This window comes from Sander vitreus, chromosome 12 (genome assembly GCF_031162955.1).
Source record: "Sander vitreus isolate 19-12246 chromosome 12, sanVit1, whole genome shotgun sequence".
NCBI lineage: Eukaryota > Metazoa > Chordata > Actinopteri > Perciformes > Percidae > Sander > Sander vitreus.
This window is the reverse complement of record NC_135866.1, coordinates 23,221,411-23,238,617: the sequence shown is the minus strand read 5'-3', so window position 1 is coordinate 23,238,617 and position 17,207 is coordinate 23,221,411. Positions and strand designations below refer to the sequence as shown.

Sequence of the window (17,207 nt, the reverse complement as noted above, 5' to 3'; positions counted from 1 at the left end):
GGAGTTGCTGGTCTACCACTGCCTCGATCAGTTTTTTGTGTTATTGTACGTTTGGTATATTAAAGGGTTAGTTTCACCAAAGTAAAAATAAACATAGCGTACATTTAAACTGATATTGATTTTTTTAAGTGGGACTTTTTTTTTTTTTAGGTGTCAAAAATCTGTTTTGCTGCTGCCCCCATCCACAGCAGTACATTGCTTAGCTTCCGTGTCGGTACTTCTGTCTGCTTCTCCAAACTGGGGGCGTGTCGACCGCCATTTACTCTAGGTAACACAAAGACTATGGATAAGTACCTCATACAACCCCACTTTAAAAATTCTGAACTATCCCTTCAACAACCAACAATAAAATGGTGTGCCTTTAGTTCAGAGGAAATCAGTTTGGTTGCTTTACAGCAGGGGTCTTCAACATTTTTTTAAGCCAAGGACCCCCTAACTGAAAGAGAGATGGAACGGAGACCACCTAATACATATATTGTAGAAAATTAAGTTGCATATTAAACTGGGCCTACAATAACATGTAGGGCAGCCTAGAGCCATCATACCTTTTTTTGCACAGGCTATTAAAATAGCCTAATAATTGTTGGCATGATTTTATAAATCATGTTTTAATGTTAAACGGCACAGTGAGTCCTTAAAATGAACTGCATCTGTGGATGGCTACCTTAGTGACTACCTAACCTATAGGCCAGTATGCCTATTATCAGTGGGGATTTATATTTTCTAATAATGTGTTGGATTCATGTTAAGACTTTTTAATTTTTGAAAAAGCTTAAAAAATTCACAATAATTTGGAAGCCCCCCTGCATTGACTCTGAGGAGCCCCTGTTGAAGACCCCTGCTTTACAGCATAAAACAGGACGACAGGACTGTACTTCCTGAAAAGTGAAGCAAAGCTGATGAGAAAATGACTTTCAACATGTTTATCCTCTTCAGTAAAGGAAAGAAGTGGGTGAAGGGTGAAGAGGGTGAAATCAGCATCTTCCTTGCAGTGGAAAGCTCCAAGGATTATTGGAAATGTGGTCCTGATTTTGAGACCGACACTAAAAACACTGTTGTGGGACAGAGGATGCCAAACTTTTCGACCATGGTCTGTTTTTACAATTACAGTATACCATGTTTTAGCACAGTAACATTAATGTAGGTCTGAAACAAATGACAATTTTTCATTTCAACTATTGATCTTTTTTTTTTATTGATTCTATAAATCTATAAAATGTCACAAAATAGTAAAATAAATGTCCCTCTATAGTTTCTAGAGCGCAAGTGGACATTTTCAAATTGTTTATTTTCTCCCTTCAACAACCTAAAACCCAATAGTTCTCAATTTATTAGAAGTAATTAATGTATAGGATTTGCTACTGAGGAAAAGTAGCAAATTCTCACATTTCAGAAGCTGAAACTATTGAATGCTTTTCACTTTTTGATAAACTATCAGCTGATAATTAAAATGTTTGTCATTCATTTGATGCAAATCAACTAAATGATTTATTAAGTAATTGACAATAATAATAATAATAATAATAACAACAATCTTTATGAGCACTTTTCAAAATCCACGTTACAAAGTGCTTCACAAAACAGCAAAATAAAACAGACCATCATATAAACCATCAGGATGTTAAAACTAATACTAATAATCATACTCATTTGTACCTCCGGAATAAAAAGGAACTCACTATTCACTTACCAAGCATACACAACATTAGCATGTCCTCAGACACTTACTATTCCCAGGTTAACGCCATAATCCTCATCAGGAAATTCCAGAGACTCGACTAATCTGGAGTGTCTGATAGTGCGTCTGCCCGTCCCGTCATCCCAACGCTTTGCCTGAGACACCTGCCGCAGCTGATGCAACACACACACACATTGAAACACATGCACAAACACAAATAGGCCATGATGACACCTGGAACAATATTCTTCAACACAATCTCAGAGGAGAAATGTGTCCGCCCTTGTACACAAGAAGCAGGCAAACAAAGCATAGGGTACTTTGCTTTAGTTTGCGAAACCCATTTAGAATAGGAAAACAAAATACAATTCCTTGATTATCAAAGCGGAGTGAGGCATGATAGAGGACAAACTGGCACTGCAGCAAAACAGAGAAAAGAAAATGAGATGTAAGGGTAGAGGCAGTGAATGGAATGCAAAACAGAGCAGGGCCAGCAGTGTTATTGCCAGAAGTCTATTTTTGCCTCCTTTTCCACTGGCTTCATTTTAAACAATTCAATTTTATGGAGAGAGGAGATCCTGCAGGGTCTAATCATGTCCTTAATGGACTTGAATCCAGTTGTTGGGGTTTTTTCTGAGTGCAATATTCTCAGAGGAAAACTGCTTTATACTCATAACCCTTCATCCTGATTTGGTAATGACACACAGCAGTTAAAAACAATGCCTACTTCACTTCAAAAGACTGAAAATTAAAAGATGCACAATCTGGAGTATAATCTATAATATGGAATAATCTGGAGGCATTGAGGTTTTCCACAGCAGACATCATGCTTTAAAAAGATGAATTCCTGACACATCTTACTAAAAACAAATACGGACTCATAAAATGAAATGAATGAGTGTGTTTGTTGTGGTTGAAGCGGCAGAAGGTTACTCATGGATTATTATTCATATAGAAGCAATGGAAATATATTCTTGCTTTTGGTGAGCAGCAAGGAAAGATATTAGACAGAACCAGGGATAGCCCTTTTCAAAGTGTGGAAACAATCCAACCAATGAGAAGAAGTGTGAGGCAGGAAGCGTGTCTGCATCCTGTCAATCACTTGTAACCTACTTCCTGGGGGTGGAGCTTGGATCAATGTACGGGTGTCATTCTTTGAGTTGGTTTCAGTTTCCACAGACTTGATCTCGTTCCTCCAAAAAATGACCTTGAGATTGCAGATTTATGTTGAGCAACTTAAAAGGTAAAATAGTAGACATTTTGTGAAATACACTTATTCGCTTTTTTTGCTGCGAGTTAGATGGAATGTCATCATCTCCAGAAAGTCGTTGCTTCCCACAAAGAAATAGTCTGGCACTCCCCACCCCACCCTAAAATCGCAACTTCAAATCATTTTTAAACGTTTAAACTGGTTTTGTTAATTAATGAGCTTTGCACGTGCTGGTAGGCAGATTTTTTAAACCTTTGGACAGAGCCAGGCTAGCCGTTTCTCTCTGCTTCCAGTATGTATGCTAAGCTCCAGCTACATACCTAATTAGACAGAGTAATATCAATCTTCTCATCCAACTCTCAGCAAAGAAGCCAATAACTGTATTTGCCAAAATGTTGAACTATTCCTTTAAAACATAATTTAAAAAAATCTGTATTTAAAGCTGAAATATCTACAGGGCTCAACCGTAATGGTTGCCCGGTTGCCCCTTGGCAACCAGATTGAGTCTATTGGCAACCGTTTTGTGGCCTCTGATTTTGTGACCTCTGTTCAGTACTTACAAAACTGGAAAATCTTATTTCAAAAGACGCCAATATTCTATTTGGTTGTCTCCGTAAAGTTTAAACACTATGTCTGTGTGCAACACAACATTTCAGCTGTTGTGCGACCGCTTTCCACACATGCGTTTACCGTGAAAAGATACAGGCAACGCACTTTTCTGTTCACGTTAACGGCGCATGTTAAAATCCAGTTCCGGTGCCTCATTACGGTGCCACTTAGCTAAATGTCTGCGCTGCTCTCTGATGATCCGAAACAGACACAAGAGGCAATAGAATTATCGCTGCATGTCACGATAGTAAACACTAACAACACGTTACACTTTACAGCAGGTAACGTTAGCCTACCATTAGCTACAGTAGTAACTGGAATGAACACGGTTAAAATGCTGACAGCTAAAGGGTGTAAACGTGTGATTGCATTTCACTGTAGAGGATTCCAACACTGGGACGCAAATTTACGATCCTACTATGGCCACGCCAAGACCCACCCTACGAAGCAGCTCGATTGGTTGGGGTTAGGCATTTCACCTCGAGTGGTTAAGGTTAAGATAGCCGATTGGTCAGGGGATAGGACATGTACAAATGGGGGTACGTTACCTTGGACGCCTGGCCAATAAATGCTATAGAAGGGCAGGTCTTGGCGTGGCCATAGTAGGATTCGTAAATTCGCCACCAGGACATACAACAGTCTGCTGCTAAAGCTTTCAGCTAAAAGACACAAACTAGCACTTGGTCACTGCTGTTGTCGGAGAAACAACACAGACAGGACTAAATGTTGCGTTTACTTAAAACTGGTAAACCTCGTGGTGCATTCAAAGTTATTGTGAAATACCCTTTTCTCATCTTCTTTTGCCGTTTAACAGCAATTTACTGGTGAAAGAAGTAATTATTGTTAAAAGCTATTGATATTACATTTTTATAATCATTTAAATTCCCCCCTTTTTTGTGCTGATCTGAAAACTGATCCGATCAGTGAGTTCACCCTCACTGGTTGCACCCCTATTTGAGAGGGATGGGAAATTATATTGCAAGCCATTATCTCATCGTTTCATTATTAAAATGCGTGGTATAGTTACATAAGAAATTAATTGCTACAAATATCAGCAGTTTAAAACATGGCAACCGTATTGTCAATTTTGACGGCCAAAAGCTGATGCCTGGTTGCCAAGCTGGCAACCACTTTAAAAAGTTAGTGTTGAGCCCTGATCTGTTATGTTTTGTGATTCATATAATGTTACGATCTACTGTTATAGTAAAGTGTGGTAATAGAAATACCATTAAATTAATGTATCAGTTAATCTGATGAACTAGATCCTAACTCATCTTTGCTGTGAAGATAGAGATTTCAGCTTTGAACACGGAAACATTTTGTTCTACATTTCTACAAAGAAGTCATGCAGAAAAGGGGTATTACCAGTACCAGGGTTTTATGGGTGTTGTACAGCTCTTGTAGAATCTGATCCACTATGGAGTTGGTCAGATAGGAGACCACAGACAACTTCACCTCCCTGAAACGAGGAGAGCGAAGGAAAACATAGGAGGGAATAACAATTAATTACAACAATTAAATCAGTATCTTGGCTACGGTTCTTGGCTTAACGTTGAATTGTTTTCACCAGCTCTTTATCTTGTTTATTGGTGTTTTAAGCCCTCAACGTCTCCTTCCAGGCAGCGCTGCCTGGAAGGAACTAGGATTAGGCAGTGGTTATGGTTATGGTTAGGTGCCTTGAAGTCAACGGTCACAGCTCTGCCTGGAAGGAGACGTTGGGGGCTTAAAACACCATCGAGCCTTTATCTTACTCCAAGGCTCTGTTGATATCCTCAGCCGCTCTCTCCATGAGGGCGTTGCGGATGGCGGAGCGAGGGATCGAAACTTGTTCGGAGATGGACGAGAGAGGCGGGGTGAGTCTCTCTGCGGCCGAGCAGGACATTGGACACAGCTCGCGGCACAGGGACACCATCGAGTCCACCACCACCTGGACAAAGTTGAACCAAGACATGCATCACGACACATCCATAGCAGACATTTTCGTACACACTTATGTTTTCAAAGCACTTATTATTCATGCAATGTGTTTCTTTATCTGCTCGCTTAGCCTTTCATTCAGCTCCTTTACTCTGAGCTGTTGTCATCATTGAATTTATGTGTTTTCCAGCAACCCATTCATCCATGTTGTAACTACTAACAATTCATATGAACTGTTCAACCTCTTCCAGATCTTACGTTACCAGTTCAAACCAAAATTGGACATTTGTGCGTGACTGAATTTAACTGATCTTGACCTTTGCAAATTACAAATGTAGCCTTGTGCACAACAGCAAAATGGGAAAGCACAAACAGAAATGTAAATTATGCTCAAGTAAGTTAAAATTCAATAGAAAGTATATCAGAGTCCCCCTGCGCGGTGTGGTGCTTTTTTTTTTTTAATCATTCCACTGCGTTGTGCTACTGAATCCCAATAGAAAAAGAACTAGAAGAATGTTAAACTGTTTCTTCCCTTTGAATTTAAATGCTTCATTTCTTTTGAAGTCAGCATACCTGTGCCACACACACACAATTAATGGGCAATTTAAATGCAACTAGTCCAGACCTCCACCAGTTTAAAATACGGATGCATCAGGAATGGCTGTTGTTGGCGATTACGGCCACAGTTCCACCTCCAACGTACCTGAAGCTCTTTGTCCGCAGCCTTAGCCAGTTCTCCAGCCAGAGTGTCCAGTCGCTGTTTGACGGGGCCATCCACTGACAACACATGGGCCAACTCACACAGAGAGGGATACAGCTGACACACACACACACACACACACACACACACACACACGGAGAGAGATGAGGTTAAAATCAGTGGAGGAACAATTTAAGGATCAAAAGGAATGTTGTCATTGAGCAGACTGTCCCTTTTCTGAAAGTTATATCATTGTATTTATGAAATGGTTGGATTATTATTATTAATGTGCAAGGACAGTTTAGATGTAGTAGCAGTTACAGGTGGAGGTAAATTTGACTACATTATATACGGTTGGTGGGTTTCAATCAGTAACAAAACCATCATATTCTAGAAGCTGATCTGAAGTTTTGTGGAACAAATCATCTATTTCTACATATGAATTATTTTTTATTTAAAAGCAATTAACAAATTTGGGGTTGCCAGGTTTTGAAATGGCAGCAATATATATGTTACATTGAAACGTTTTACAGATTCAGCTGTTGGAGAGCACATGCACAGTTTAGATAAGAGGAACTGCCGAGTCAGGTGATAGAGGGTTGGAGAGTGTGTCATAAGTAGTCAGTCATGTAATGCGTTGTTTATATAAAACTATTTCTTATGGCCCATTTAGGTAGTTACGGTAATTTAGTTATTTTCCACCACTGGTTAAAATATGTGATGAAACAAAAAAAACAGACTGACTAGACATAATTCACACAGTCCTTCTAGTGTCTATACCTCATACCCTTTGGTATTATATGAGTCATTACAGTTTCGATGTCTCACACACACAACAAATAAAGTGGTAGCCTCCTCACAGCTCTTGAATCCCTGGCTTCTTTGAGGATTTGTCTGGCCGTCTGGACCTCCTCTCCTTCCTCGCAGCCTTTCAGGACACACACCTGCTGCTGCACCCGCACACACAGACGTTCCATCACCTACGCACAATTAAAGCACAATCAAACAAACATGTCGGTAAAATGAAACATTAAAATTAAAATCTTGACTCTTTCACCATCATGTGCACAAATACAGACACACACCTGTTCGGCAGTGCTAGTGACGAGGCCTTGGTGCAGCCTGAGAGCTTGTTTCTGAGAGAAACGCTGTGTCTGGTTGTTCCTAAGCAGGGCACGCTGGATCTGAGATACACACACACACACACACACACACACACACACACACACACACACACACACACAAAAAGAGAGAGGAGTGGCGATGACAGTTGTTTACAAAGCACGGTGTGCAGGAGACAGGAGACGAGTCCACTTGCATGGTAATAAGGAGACTGCAGAGAGTTCTGATCCCCAGAAATAAACGGGATGACTTTGATTTATTTTCTTGACTCAGCAGGTGGAAGTGTTCACTGCTTAATCATCTTATGTAAAGAAAGATGGAATCAAGGGTTCCTCAAGGACTTTGGAGCTTCATAGACAATGTGCAGACAAACAAGGACCCTAACACACATACAAAGCTTCACACGCTACTTATGCACACTTAAGATAAGCACCAGAAAATGATCTAACGATCTGCTAGTACTACAGAAGAACCATTTCTGATGTTAGAATGAACATAAAGTCAAAATATAATAAACTAGCTATAAAAATATATTGATAAAAAAAATTTGAAGTTTCTGGAGATGTATCAGAAATGCTCCTTTAGCTTCCAAGTCTATGGGGAGGCAAAATGTTGTGTTTGACTGACTGACAGCTGAGCCGCTGGGAAAATGGAGTTTGACAAGCAATGCAAACAGACTTGCTCTGTTAACTGCAGCTTACGAGCCAAGTGACAAACAGCATTTCCTTAGCAGTGGGATTGACAGAAACTGACCACACCGTTCAGTATCTAAAATGACAGATCTTTATATTTAGCTATCTCTCCTGTCTAGCAATGTTAAGAGCAACGAAAGCCCACTTAATTCTTTGTGGCATTGATTCAACAAGGTGCTGGAAGCATTCTTTAGAAGTGTTGGCCCGTATTGCTAGGATAGCATCCCCCACACCATTACACCACCACCACCAGCCTGCACAGTGGTAACAAGGCATGACGGATCCATGTTCTCATTCTGTTTACGCCAAATTCTGACTCTACCATCTGAATGTCTCAACAGAAATTGGCCCATTCTCCTCTGACCTCTAGCATCAACAAGGCATTTTTGCCCACAGGACTGCCGCATACTGGATGTTTTTCCTTTTTCAGACCATTCTTTGTCAACCCTAGAAATGGTTGTGCGTGAAAATCCCAGTAACTGAGCAGATGTGAAATACTCAGACCAGCCCGTCTGGCATCAACAACCATGCCACGCTCAAAGTTGCTTAGATCACCTTTCTTTCCCGTTCTGACATTCAGTTTGGAGTTCAGCAGATTGTCTTGACCAGGACCCCCTAAATGCATTGAAGCAGCTGCCATGTGATTGGTTGATTAGATAATTGCATTAATGAGAAATTTAACAGGTGTTCCTAATAATCCTTTAGGTGAGTGTATATAAATTTGCAGTATGGCAAATACTGACATCAAATTAAAATAGAGGACCACTTGTTGCCTGTTGTTGTCCACTGACCAGCATATAGCTGCTATAACAATAACAGCATGAATTTACCTGGGATTGAATCAACACTTCTTTGACAAAATGTTATGATTCACCCAAGTTTCCAACATGAAGCTGAGCTCCACTTTAAGCAAAACCTGCAGCATCCTTGTGTCGAGTCTTTTACACAAACGGGTACTGAACATTGGTCATGCAGTGCATTTATGGCTGCAACAGTAATTTTCATTATGGATTAATCTGCCAATTAATTGTTTGGTCTATAAAATGTCAAAATTATGAAAAATGCCCACAACAATATGGAACTCCCTAAAAACTTGGTATTTTACCTGGATGGCCATGGTTTTGCAAGACGTAGCAGTGCACGCGTGGGCAAGCTCCATGACCCTCTCAGCCCGTGCTCTGAGTGCACGTTTGATGATATCAGAATGCAGACCCCTACCCCCCCCGCCCCTCCAATCTGACTAGATTTTTGTTGGTGGACATAATTTAGTCCATCTAAATATCAATTTAGTTTAGCACTATTTAGTTGTACATATTTTCAAGTGTAACCGTATGATGGTCAATTTGAGAATTTATCCGCAGTCAGGTAGAAGTCATTTAAAAATCTGCAGGGAAGTCTAGTCGCAGTAGAAGTGTATCTATGGAAATCGATGATCACACTGCTGGAAGTTACAATTAGACGAGGTTAAGGCACGGATTAGGATAATATACAACTTTAGGTTACAATTTTGCTTCCTTATCAGAAAAGTGACACTCTGTGTGACGGAGGGCATCAGGCACCCACGAGTGAAATACCACGTTTTTAGGGAGTCCCATAACAGTACCATGAAGCCCAAAGTTTCTCCTCATTTTTTTTTTCTGACCAAAACTCCCAAACCCAAATATATCCAATTTATTAAACATTAGACAAAGAACATTTGCAAATACTTACATTTGAAAAGCTTGATCGTGGTAATGTTTGGCATATTTGCTTGAAAAATTACCCTCGTGATTGATCGATCGTCAAGATGGTCCCCGATTCCTTTTTTGTTTATCTACTAATTGTTTCAGCTCCAAGTGACATCAATTGGTTGTCATTGTCTACCGTGTACCTACACTTACAGGTTATGACATTTGTACTATTAATACTTTGATTTATTTATTTTTTTATGTTGAATTTTAATCTGTGACATCTCTTCCTCATCCTTTAAATAGAAATCTGAAATGCTTGCCTGCGATATGAATATGACATAAGCTGAACCACTGTAACAGGTATTTAGTAGTTCAGTTCATATATAGGCATTTGTAATCTCTTCTGCAATGTACTGGTTGGATATGGCAATCTAAATATTCAAAAGGAAATTAGGAAGTATCTTTCAAGTAATCTAACAAACTTTTTTTATGGCACATATCCCATGCAGGGTTTCCACAACTGCAATATAATAATCTATCAACACGTCCACATTTAATCATCACTTCTAATGCACAAGCAAATGAAAGTTGTTCATCAAAGCCATGACTCATTAACCTAATCAGGTAATGTTTTTATCTGCTTTTTAATAACATGACGCAGCAAATTTAGAAATCACAAAGCTGCTCTCACCTTGGTCATGGCTTGGTCCGTCTTTTCCGGGGCGCTGCGGTATGCCTGAGTGACATCACTGAGTGGGAGGGGCATGTACTGAAGAGTAAAGTTGCTATTAAGTGGAGAGGGGAAACAAGAGAAAGAGGGACGAAAGAAAGCAAGAAAGACTAGATGATATTACCCTTGCAATAACAAACTGGAAGAATTGTTATGTTCACAAGAACAAACAGAAAACACCCAGGGCACTTATAAAACAGTTGTCTCCAATTCCCTAATACGCAAATGCACCAACACACATGCTTGTACACACTTAAACACACACTTCACACCCACACCGAAAAAAATAACAGCTTGACTGGCATGCACGTCAGAGGAATGATGAAACGCTGTGTAATAGTAGACATTGTACAGAGACGGTTATCTGCCTTTCATATGGGTGTGTGTGAGATCCGTTGTATGTGTGTTTCCCCTCCTCAAAAGGGTGTGTGTTGTGCTCGTCTTACTGCTCCAGTGCTCTCGCCACATCTTGGAAGCCTGTCGCTGTGGTGTTGTTGCGATCCCACATCACACTCCTGAGAGGGATCAAGCCAGCAGGAAATAATGCAAGACAGGCACAGAGAGGATAAAGAAGATAAGTCACTTTTGAATGCTCCTAAAACACACACAATCAGACGCACATGGCCAACAGTATCACAGTCTCCGTACTTATCTGACCACGCAGCTGCACAAACATATCACAGCAGGATTAACGAGACATTTGTTGGGACTTTTTTTGTTGTTGCTACATGCTTCGAATGAGTCCATATCACAACATTAATAATGTGTGAACAACTGCCATGCAAGTAATGAGCTTCTGTTATTACACACTGCAGATTCTCCACCTACACTGTCTAACTCCTGTTTTTAATATATCCGTCATTTTCAGCCCCTCTTTTCCTTTTATCCATCCTCCTCCTCCTCCTCCATCTCTACTTCCCTTGACTCGCTCTGCCCTAGAAATTCAATCAGCTAAACCCAAATCTCGCTCCTTAGGTGGTCTCCATCTCCCGTCATAACTTTATTCCTCTCTAGTCCATATCCAACCGTTTCCCCATCCAAATGCTTCCAACCTACCTACTGTCTCGCTTCTGTCCTCCTTTTCCCTCACTCTTTCTGCCTATCTCAGAGTTTCCATCTGCTCCACCTCCAAAACACACAGTTCTTTTTCTCTTACTTCAGGGAGATGCAATACATTGTTTGCCTGAAGGCCACTTCCCCTCCCTTCACAGATTCTTCTCTCTACCCTCCTGTTTCTTAGTCTTACCTTCTTATCGCCTACAAGGTTCACTTTTACCTCTCTTATCTTTGACGCACTGCATTAAACTCACTGTTCTTCCTCTAAGCAGCCTGAGTATATCCTTCTCTTCAAACCATACCGAACATATTAATTTCCCATTTACCCTATTTTGTCCTCTAATACCTCTTTGTTTCCTTATGTTCCTCTGTTACAGTGTGCTCCGATTTGCAAGAGAATCCTTTTTTCGCGCCCATCAGAGTACCGTTTTCAAAATAAACACACACCTGAGTGTTGTGTTGATCTGCAGGGCTTTGCTGAGCATCTTGGCCCCGGAGTCCTCCAGGAGATTGCCGCTTAAGTCTACCTTCCGCAGGCAGGTGTTGGAGCCCAGGGCGTTGACCAGCACCGTGCCCCGCTGGCGAAGCCTCGAGTCAGCCAGGGAGAGGGACTGCAGGGCCTGGAGCAAGGTTATTATGGTTTTGCATTTTTCATTAGTTTTTATTTTTATTTCGTTTAGACTTTTTGTTTTCAAATTCAGTTTTAATTAGTTTTTAAAGCGGGTTTGTTAGTTTAGTTTTTATTTTTTGAAAATGCTTGGTTTTAGTTTAGTTTTTATTAGTTTTAGTCTTAGTTTTAGTCTTTTTTTGTAATATGGGTTATTTGTCGGGGGCAATATTCAAAAAGGTCAGAAAAAGTATTGTGTAATAATAACGTTAAGAATAAGAATCTTTTCCTTCCCTTCGCCTCTCTATCAATGTGCTTGGACACAGAGCTCTGTGAACAGCCAGCCTCTTTAGCAATGACCTTTTGTGTCTTGCCCTCCTTGTGCAAGGTGTCAATGGTCGTCTTTTGGACAGCTGTCCAGTCAGCAGTCTTCCCCGTGATTGTGTAGCCTACAGAACTAGACTGAGAGACCATTTAAAGGCCTTTGCAGGTGTTTTGAGTTCATTAGCTGATTAGAGTGTGGCACCATGTGTCTTCAATATTGAACATTGTCACAATATTCTAATTTTCTGAGATACTGAATTTGGGGTTTTCATTAGTTGTCAGTTATGATCATCAAGATATAACGTAGGCAAGATATAACGTTATTTGCACTATGAAAGACATCGACAAAGACGAAAACTAAGGACATTTACTCAATTATTTTATTTTAGTTAGTTTTGCAAACAGACATTACAGTTTTAGTTTAGTTATCGTTTTTTTTGTAATGCCTCATTTTTTTTTATTTCAGTTAACGACAATGTTTTTCCCCATCTAGTTTTCGTTATTTCGTTCGTTTTCGTTAACGATTATAACCTTGGCCTGGAGGAGGCAGGAAGAGACAGCATTGAGGAAAAAAGATGATGTATATAATAGAAATGTTGGTTGGTTGGAATAAAATGTGAGTAGAAATGTCTGTTAAAGGACCTGAGGTTTTTAGGAGTATGGGTTTTGTCATCTATACCCCTTTTCAACCAAAAGAAGTGCGTGTATGCGGGAATTTTGTAAAAAACAAAAATAAATAGCCGATGACTCCTTTCACATTGCCAGTAGACGAGGAGACGTTTCTGTTTTTTCCGTTCTGGTGTCACGTTCAACGTCACAAAAGCGACGGAAAAGCAGTGTTAACGTCATCATTCATTCGATATCTTCACTAATGAACTTAAACTCTCCTCCGACCGCTCGCTCTGCATTTTCACAAGTTTCAGGTTATCATATTATTGATTTTCCAAAATCTATAACACAAGAACCTGAATGAAAATCAAGATTTTAAAAACACCATTTTCAGCTCAAACCCCCTGCAGTTAAATTATTTATTGTTGTTTTTGCTTAGAGAGACCAAGTGCATAATAATCAACTGCTCATTTGCACTTTCTCCCAAACAAATCCCTCCACTTTCTTTCTGAGCAGTACTTTTCGCATTACGACGTCATCCACTGTACTTGATGTGAACTTGGTGTACTTCCTTTTAACTTACACACTGACACCCAGCTGTGCCTCTGTTAGTGTGCTTGCACGCACGCATCAGACCGTACTCAGTGCGAGAGCATCGTTGTGAGCTATCACCATCAACAGTTGTAAATAATTGAGTAAGCTACTTGTCATGCTGGATCTGCAGAGCGGAGAGCGGAGAGAGCCCCGGGAGCCTCGCGAATACACTGAGACCAAATGAATCATTTGCCGAGCCCACAGACAACAGACTCGTGTGCAATATTTGCACCTTGTGTATGTGTGTGGCAGCAGGTTGGAGATTGCGGTTAACCGCACATGAATGAGGACACGAGAATTTAAGCAGTGGCAAGCGTGTGTTCTTGCGTGCACAGAATGTGTGTGTGTGTGTGTGTGTGTGTGTGTGTGTGTGTGTGTGTGTGTGGCTACAATACTGTGAGGCATGTGTAGGCGTGCATCTGATCTGTGCGGAACGCCGCAGAGGATTTGTGTACAATATGTTATATAATCCAACTCACACACTCTTCCTCTTGCACCAAGTGAACCAGTTTCTGCAGAATTTCATCCAGCACCCTAAGGAGGCAGAGAGAAGAGGAAAACATTCCTCATCAGTATCGTCTTCTTAACCATCTGTACTGCTGGTTCCCCGCGTGGTCCGTACCTGCCCTTGATGTTGAAGTTCTTCCCCAGCATAAGGTGTTTGAGGGAGGGGTGTCTGGAGAACGCTGGGATGACGGCCAGCAAATCAGCATCCAAACCTACACGCACACACACACTTTTAGAGAGGTAATCTTTAAAACAAACAAGTAACCAAACTGAAAAAATCTTTTTTACTACACAAACTTTCGGGGCTGTCACACCAGTGACTCATCATTAAATTGGCCAGGTGCCCGGGAGTAACATTTGTGGCTTTCAAAGCTCAGTTTTTTTCATCTCATGGTCTGTTTTGGAACAGAATCTCACTGCCCACAGAGATTCCAGAATACTCCTAATTACCCCCCCACCTACTCACATTTTCAAAAGCTCAAGGATGGACGATGCTGCTCAGAGGAAGTGGTTACCATGGCGAGATATTTCAGCAACAAAGACTTTAATGCCTCATTCAGAGAGCAAAAATATCTATGGTTAAATAAACTTACATGCCTCTTGTGTGAAGTGAGTTTATTATTTTATCATTGACGGGAAACTAACAAGTCAGAGCAGGAGGGTGGGCGGGTTGCAGCTGTTTAGAAATTAAGGCAGTCAACATCCCATTTGCTTTGTTCATGGAAGTGATTGTAATTATAGAAAACTACTTGGTTAGAATTAAAGAAAATTAATTTCAGTGGTTAAGGCTCAACTAAGTGTGAGTAAGCAGTAGCTTCAAGGTTAAGACTGTTCTTTCAAGTCAATTTAGTTCAATCTATTCATCCCTGACTTTTAAATCATGCTGTACATTCAGATTCACCACAGAGTGAACTGGTAATATATCTTCTAAAAACAAAAAATCCAAAACCCAAAGTTGAGGACATCTTTTGCTATAAAAAATAATTGACAGCAAGATTATATGATGATAAAGATGTTTATGTAGGGAGCCCTAGGGCAAATATTTGCCGTTGGACCCGCCACCTACTATCCTGTGTATGTACCCTGTCACCTCTGCATTAACTACAGGGCATTCATGATCAACCAGCACACCTATGCTGGAATAATACTACCAGGTCCCAAAACATATTTGATTAAACACAATTTAATTGGGCCCCTCAACAACACAGGGCTAATGAAGGATCTGTCTTAGTTGGTATTTTACTTCAGTTTACAAATTGCAATTAGCAAAAGCAATTGGCATGCAGTGAAGCTGGGACTATTGGGGTCCCTGATGGTCTGGTGCACCAAGTTGGGTCTTTGCTCACTTTGCACAGTTGGTAATATAGCCTTGAATCTAAAATAAAAAATATGTTTCCCATTTGAATGAGTGTATCATTGTTGTTTAATGGAGTTCGGAGCACAGAAGTCACACCTGCACTGGGTGATTGGAATCAGCCGTTTCGTTCTTTCATCTTTCACAATCACTGGCTCGTTCATCGGCTGCTTGGCTACCAGCGATCATATTCATGCAGTTTTACAGCTCTGACACTTCAATATTCCTCTGCTGACACACTAATGTTAACACTGTGTGCTACCGTATCTCCCTCCACCACCCCGACCTTCTCCTCCTCATGTGATTAGCTTTTGGTACTGTTGATTTAACTCAGCTTAAATGTCCATGTACGTTTATTACGGGGGATTAGCTCTCCTGGCAGAATCCTTATTGCTGCTCGAATTCTGCCGTTTTTGTGTTAGTAAAACATCTCAATAATTAATTAAAAAGGGTTTTTTTTTAGCGTATGTAGCCAAGCTTTTTAGTTTTTTTTTCAATAACTCAGGCTTTCTGTTAAAAAGGTTACGTCTCAAGTCAAAGCAGAGATAAACCTGATGATATCACTATGACATCATCAGGGTTATGTTTTCAAGCTTTGGAAAGCTCACTCCAGAGCCATAGAAGACATTATTACAGAATGATTACACACTATATGGTGGAGATTATGTTGCGATTGATTGCACATTCCTTTGTCTTAAAATATACAAAAGACCATGTAAGTCTGTACGTAGGTGTGTGCAAGCGTGTCTCTCACCATTATCAGAGATGTCTAAAGTCCCCACACATGAAACTCGAGGAAACAGCTCCTGAATCACCCCAGCACCTGCTGACCTCAACTGTGGGAAGAAGACAGCGAGGAGTGAGACATGATAGAATATAGCCACGAGGGTCAATCTATGAGGAAGATGAGTGAATATACCTACAGCACAGCCTAGACTAACAGAGCATACCTCACAGCTGCCGATGTCCAGGTGTAAATCAGTGATATGAGGGTTATTGGACAGACCTAAGAACAGAGCCCTGAAGGAAAACACAGGCAGGGTAGGATGGGAAAAAGAGAGACAGAACAGGGGAACGCAAAAGCAGAGAGAGAGAGAGAGAGAGAGAGAGAGAGAGAGAGCGAGAGAGAGAGCAACAGAGACGAATGATAGGAAGAAAAGAAGAAATGGGAGAGAAACAACAGGCAATTAATGGACAAAGGCAAGGCCAAAATGACTAATAGAAAAATGGTAAAAAAAAAATAAATAAAAAAAAAAGAGGAGATGGATCAGTCCCACAAAAATAAATAAATCCAACTGCTTCTTTTCCTCCCTCTAACAACCTGGACAGATCATCCGACCCTGCCCCACATTCTCATCTGCACACCTAAAAGTTTTTTAGCCATCTTAAAGGATTTAAAGAAAAGTAGCTTAAAAGGAAGATTCATAGCTAACTAACTCCCCACCGAAAACCACCTAATTTGTATTCAGGTGAAGTGGCCAATTGTTGCTCATGCACACACATACACACGCACAAGCCCAGCTGGATACAAAAAAGAAAACTGCATTTGCACATCAAGGCTCTGCTGGAGGTTGTTCTTGTGCAACAAATATACATTAAGAGTTATGCACCATGGCGAGGTAATGAGGATGGGTGCCAAGTTGGAAGTGCCCTCAGTCCATTGTTTGGCTGAGAGCCATCATGCAGCACACAATCATCTCAATTGTTGTTATTGATTGTGTGTTTTGGCTATGAGAAGCTAACAGCAAGCTACACACCTCACAGAGAAACTGTAATACAGCAGTAGTCCATTTATTCTCATTGGGGAAACTGGCTTTTTTGTTTGGCC

General features: G+C 40.6%; 1 protein-coding gene across 1 annotated transcript in view; it reads right to left on the bottom strand.

Moving 5' to 3' along the window:
- The window catches only part of carmil3 (capping protein regulator and myosin 1 linker 3), a 91,039-nt gene that overhangs the window by 18,192 nt on the left and 55,640 nt on the right, over positions 1 to 17,207 (bottom strand). Inside the window, exons 17-29 of the mRNA XM_078263329.1 lie at positions 16,330 to 16,399; positions 16,134 to 16,215; positions 14,141 to 14,237; positions 13,998 to 14,052; positions 11,832 to 12,004; positions 10,775 to 10,843; positions 10,290 to 10,383; positions 7,200 to 7,298; positions 6,975 to 7,094; positions 6,118 to 6,231; positions 5,249 to 5,424; positions 4,863 to 4,956; positions 1,729 to 1,851 (exon numbers count right to left, since the gene is read on the bottom strand). Of these exons, the coding sequence (XP_078119455.1) occupies positions 1,729 to 1,851; positions 4,863 to 4,956; positions 5,249 to 5,424; positions 6,118 to 6,231; positions 6,975 to 7,094; positions 7,200 to 7,298; positions 10,290 to 10,383; positions 10,775 to 10,843; positions 11,832 to 12,004; positions 13,998 to 14,052; positions 14,141 to 14,237; positions 16,134 to 16,215; positions 16,330 to 16,399 (1,366 nt within the window). The remainder of the gene's footprint in view (positions 1 to 1,728; positions 1,852 to 4,862; positions 4,957 to 5,248; positions 5,425 to 6,117; positions 6,232 to 6,974; positions 7,095 to 7,199; positions 7,299 to 10,289; positions 10,384 to 10,774; positions 10,844 to 11,831; positions 12,005 to 13,997; positions 14,053 to 14,140; positions 14,238 to 16,133; positions 16,216 to 16,329; positions 16,400 to 17,207) is intronic.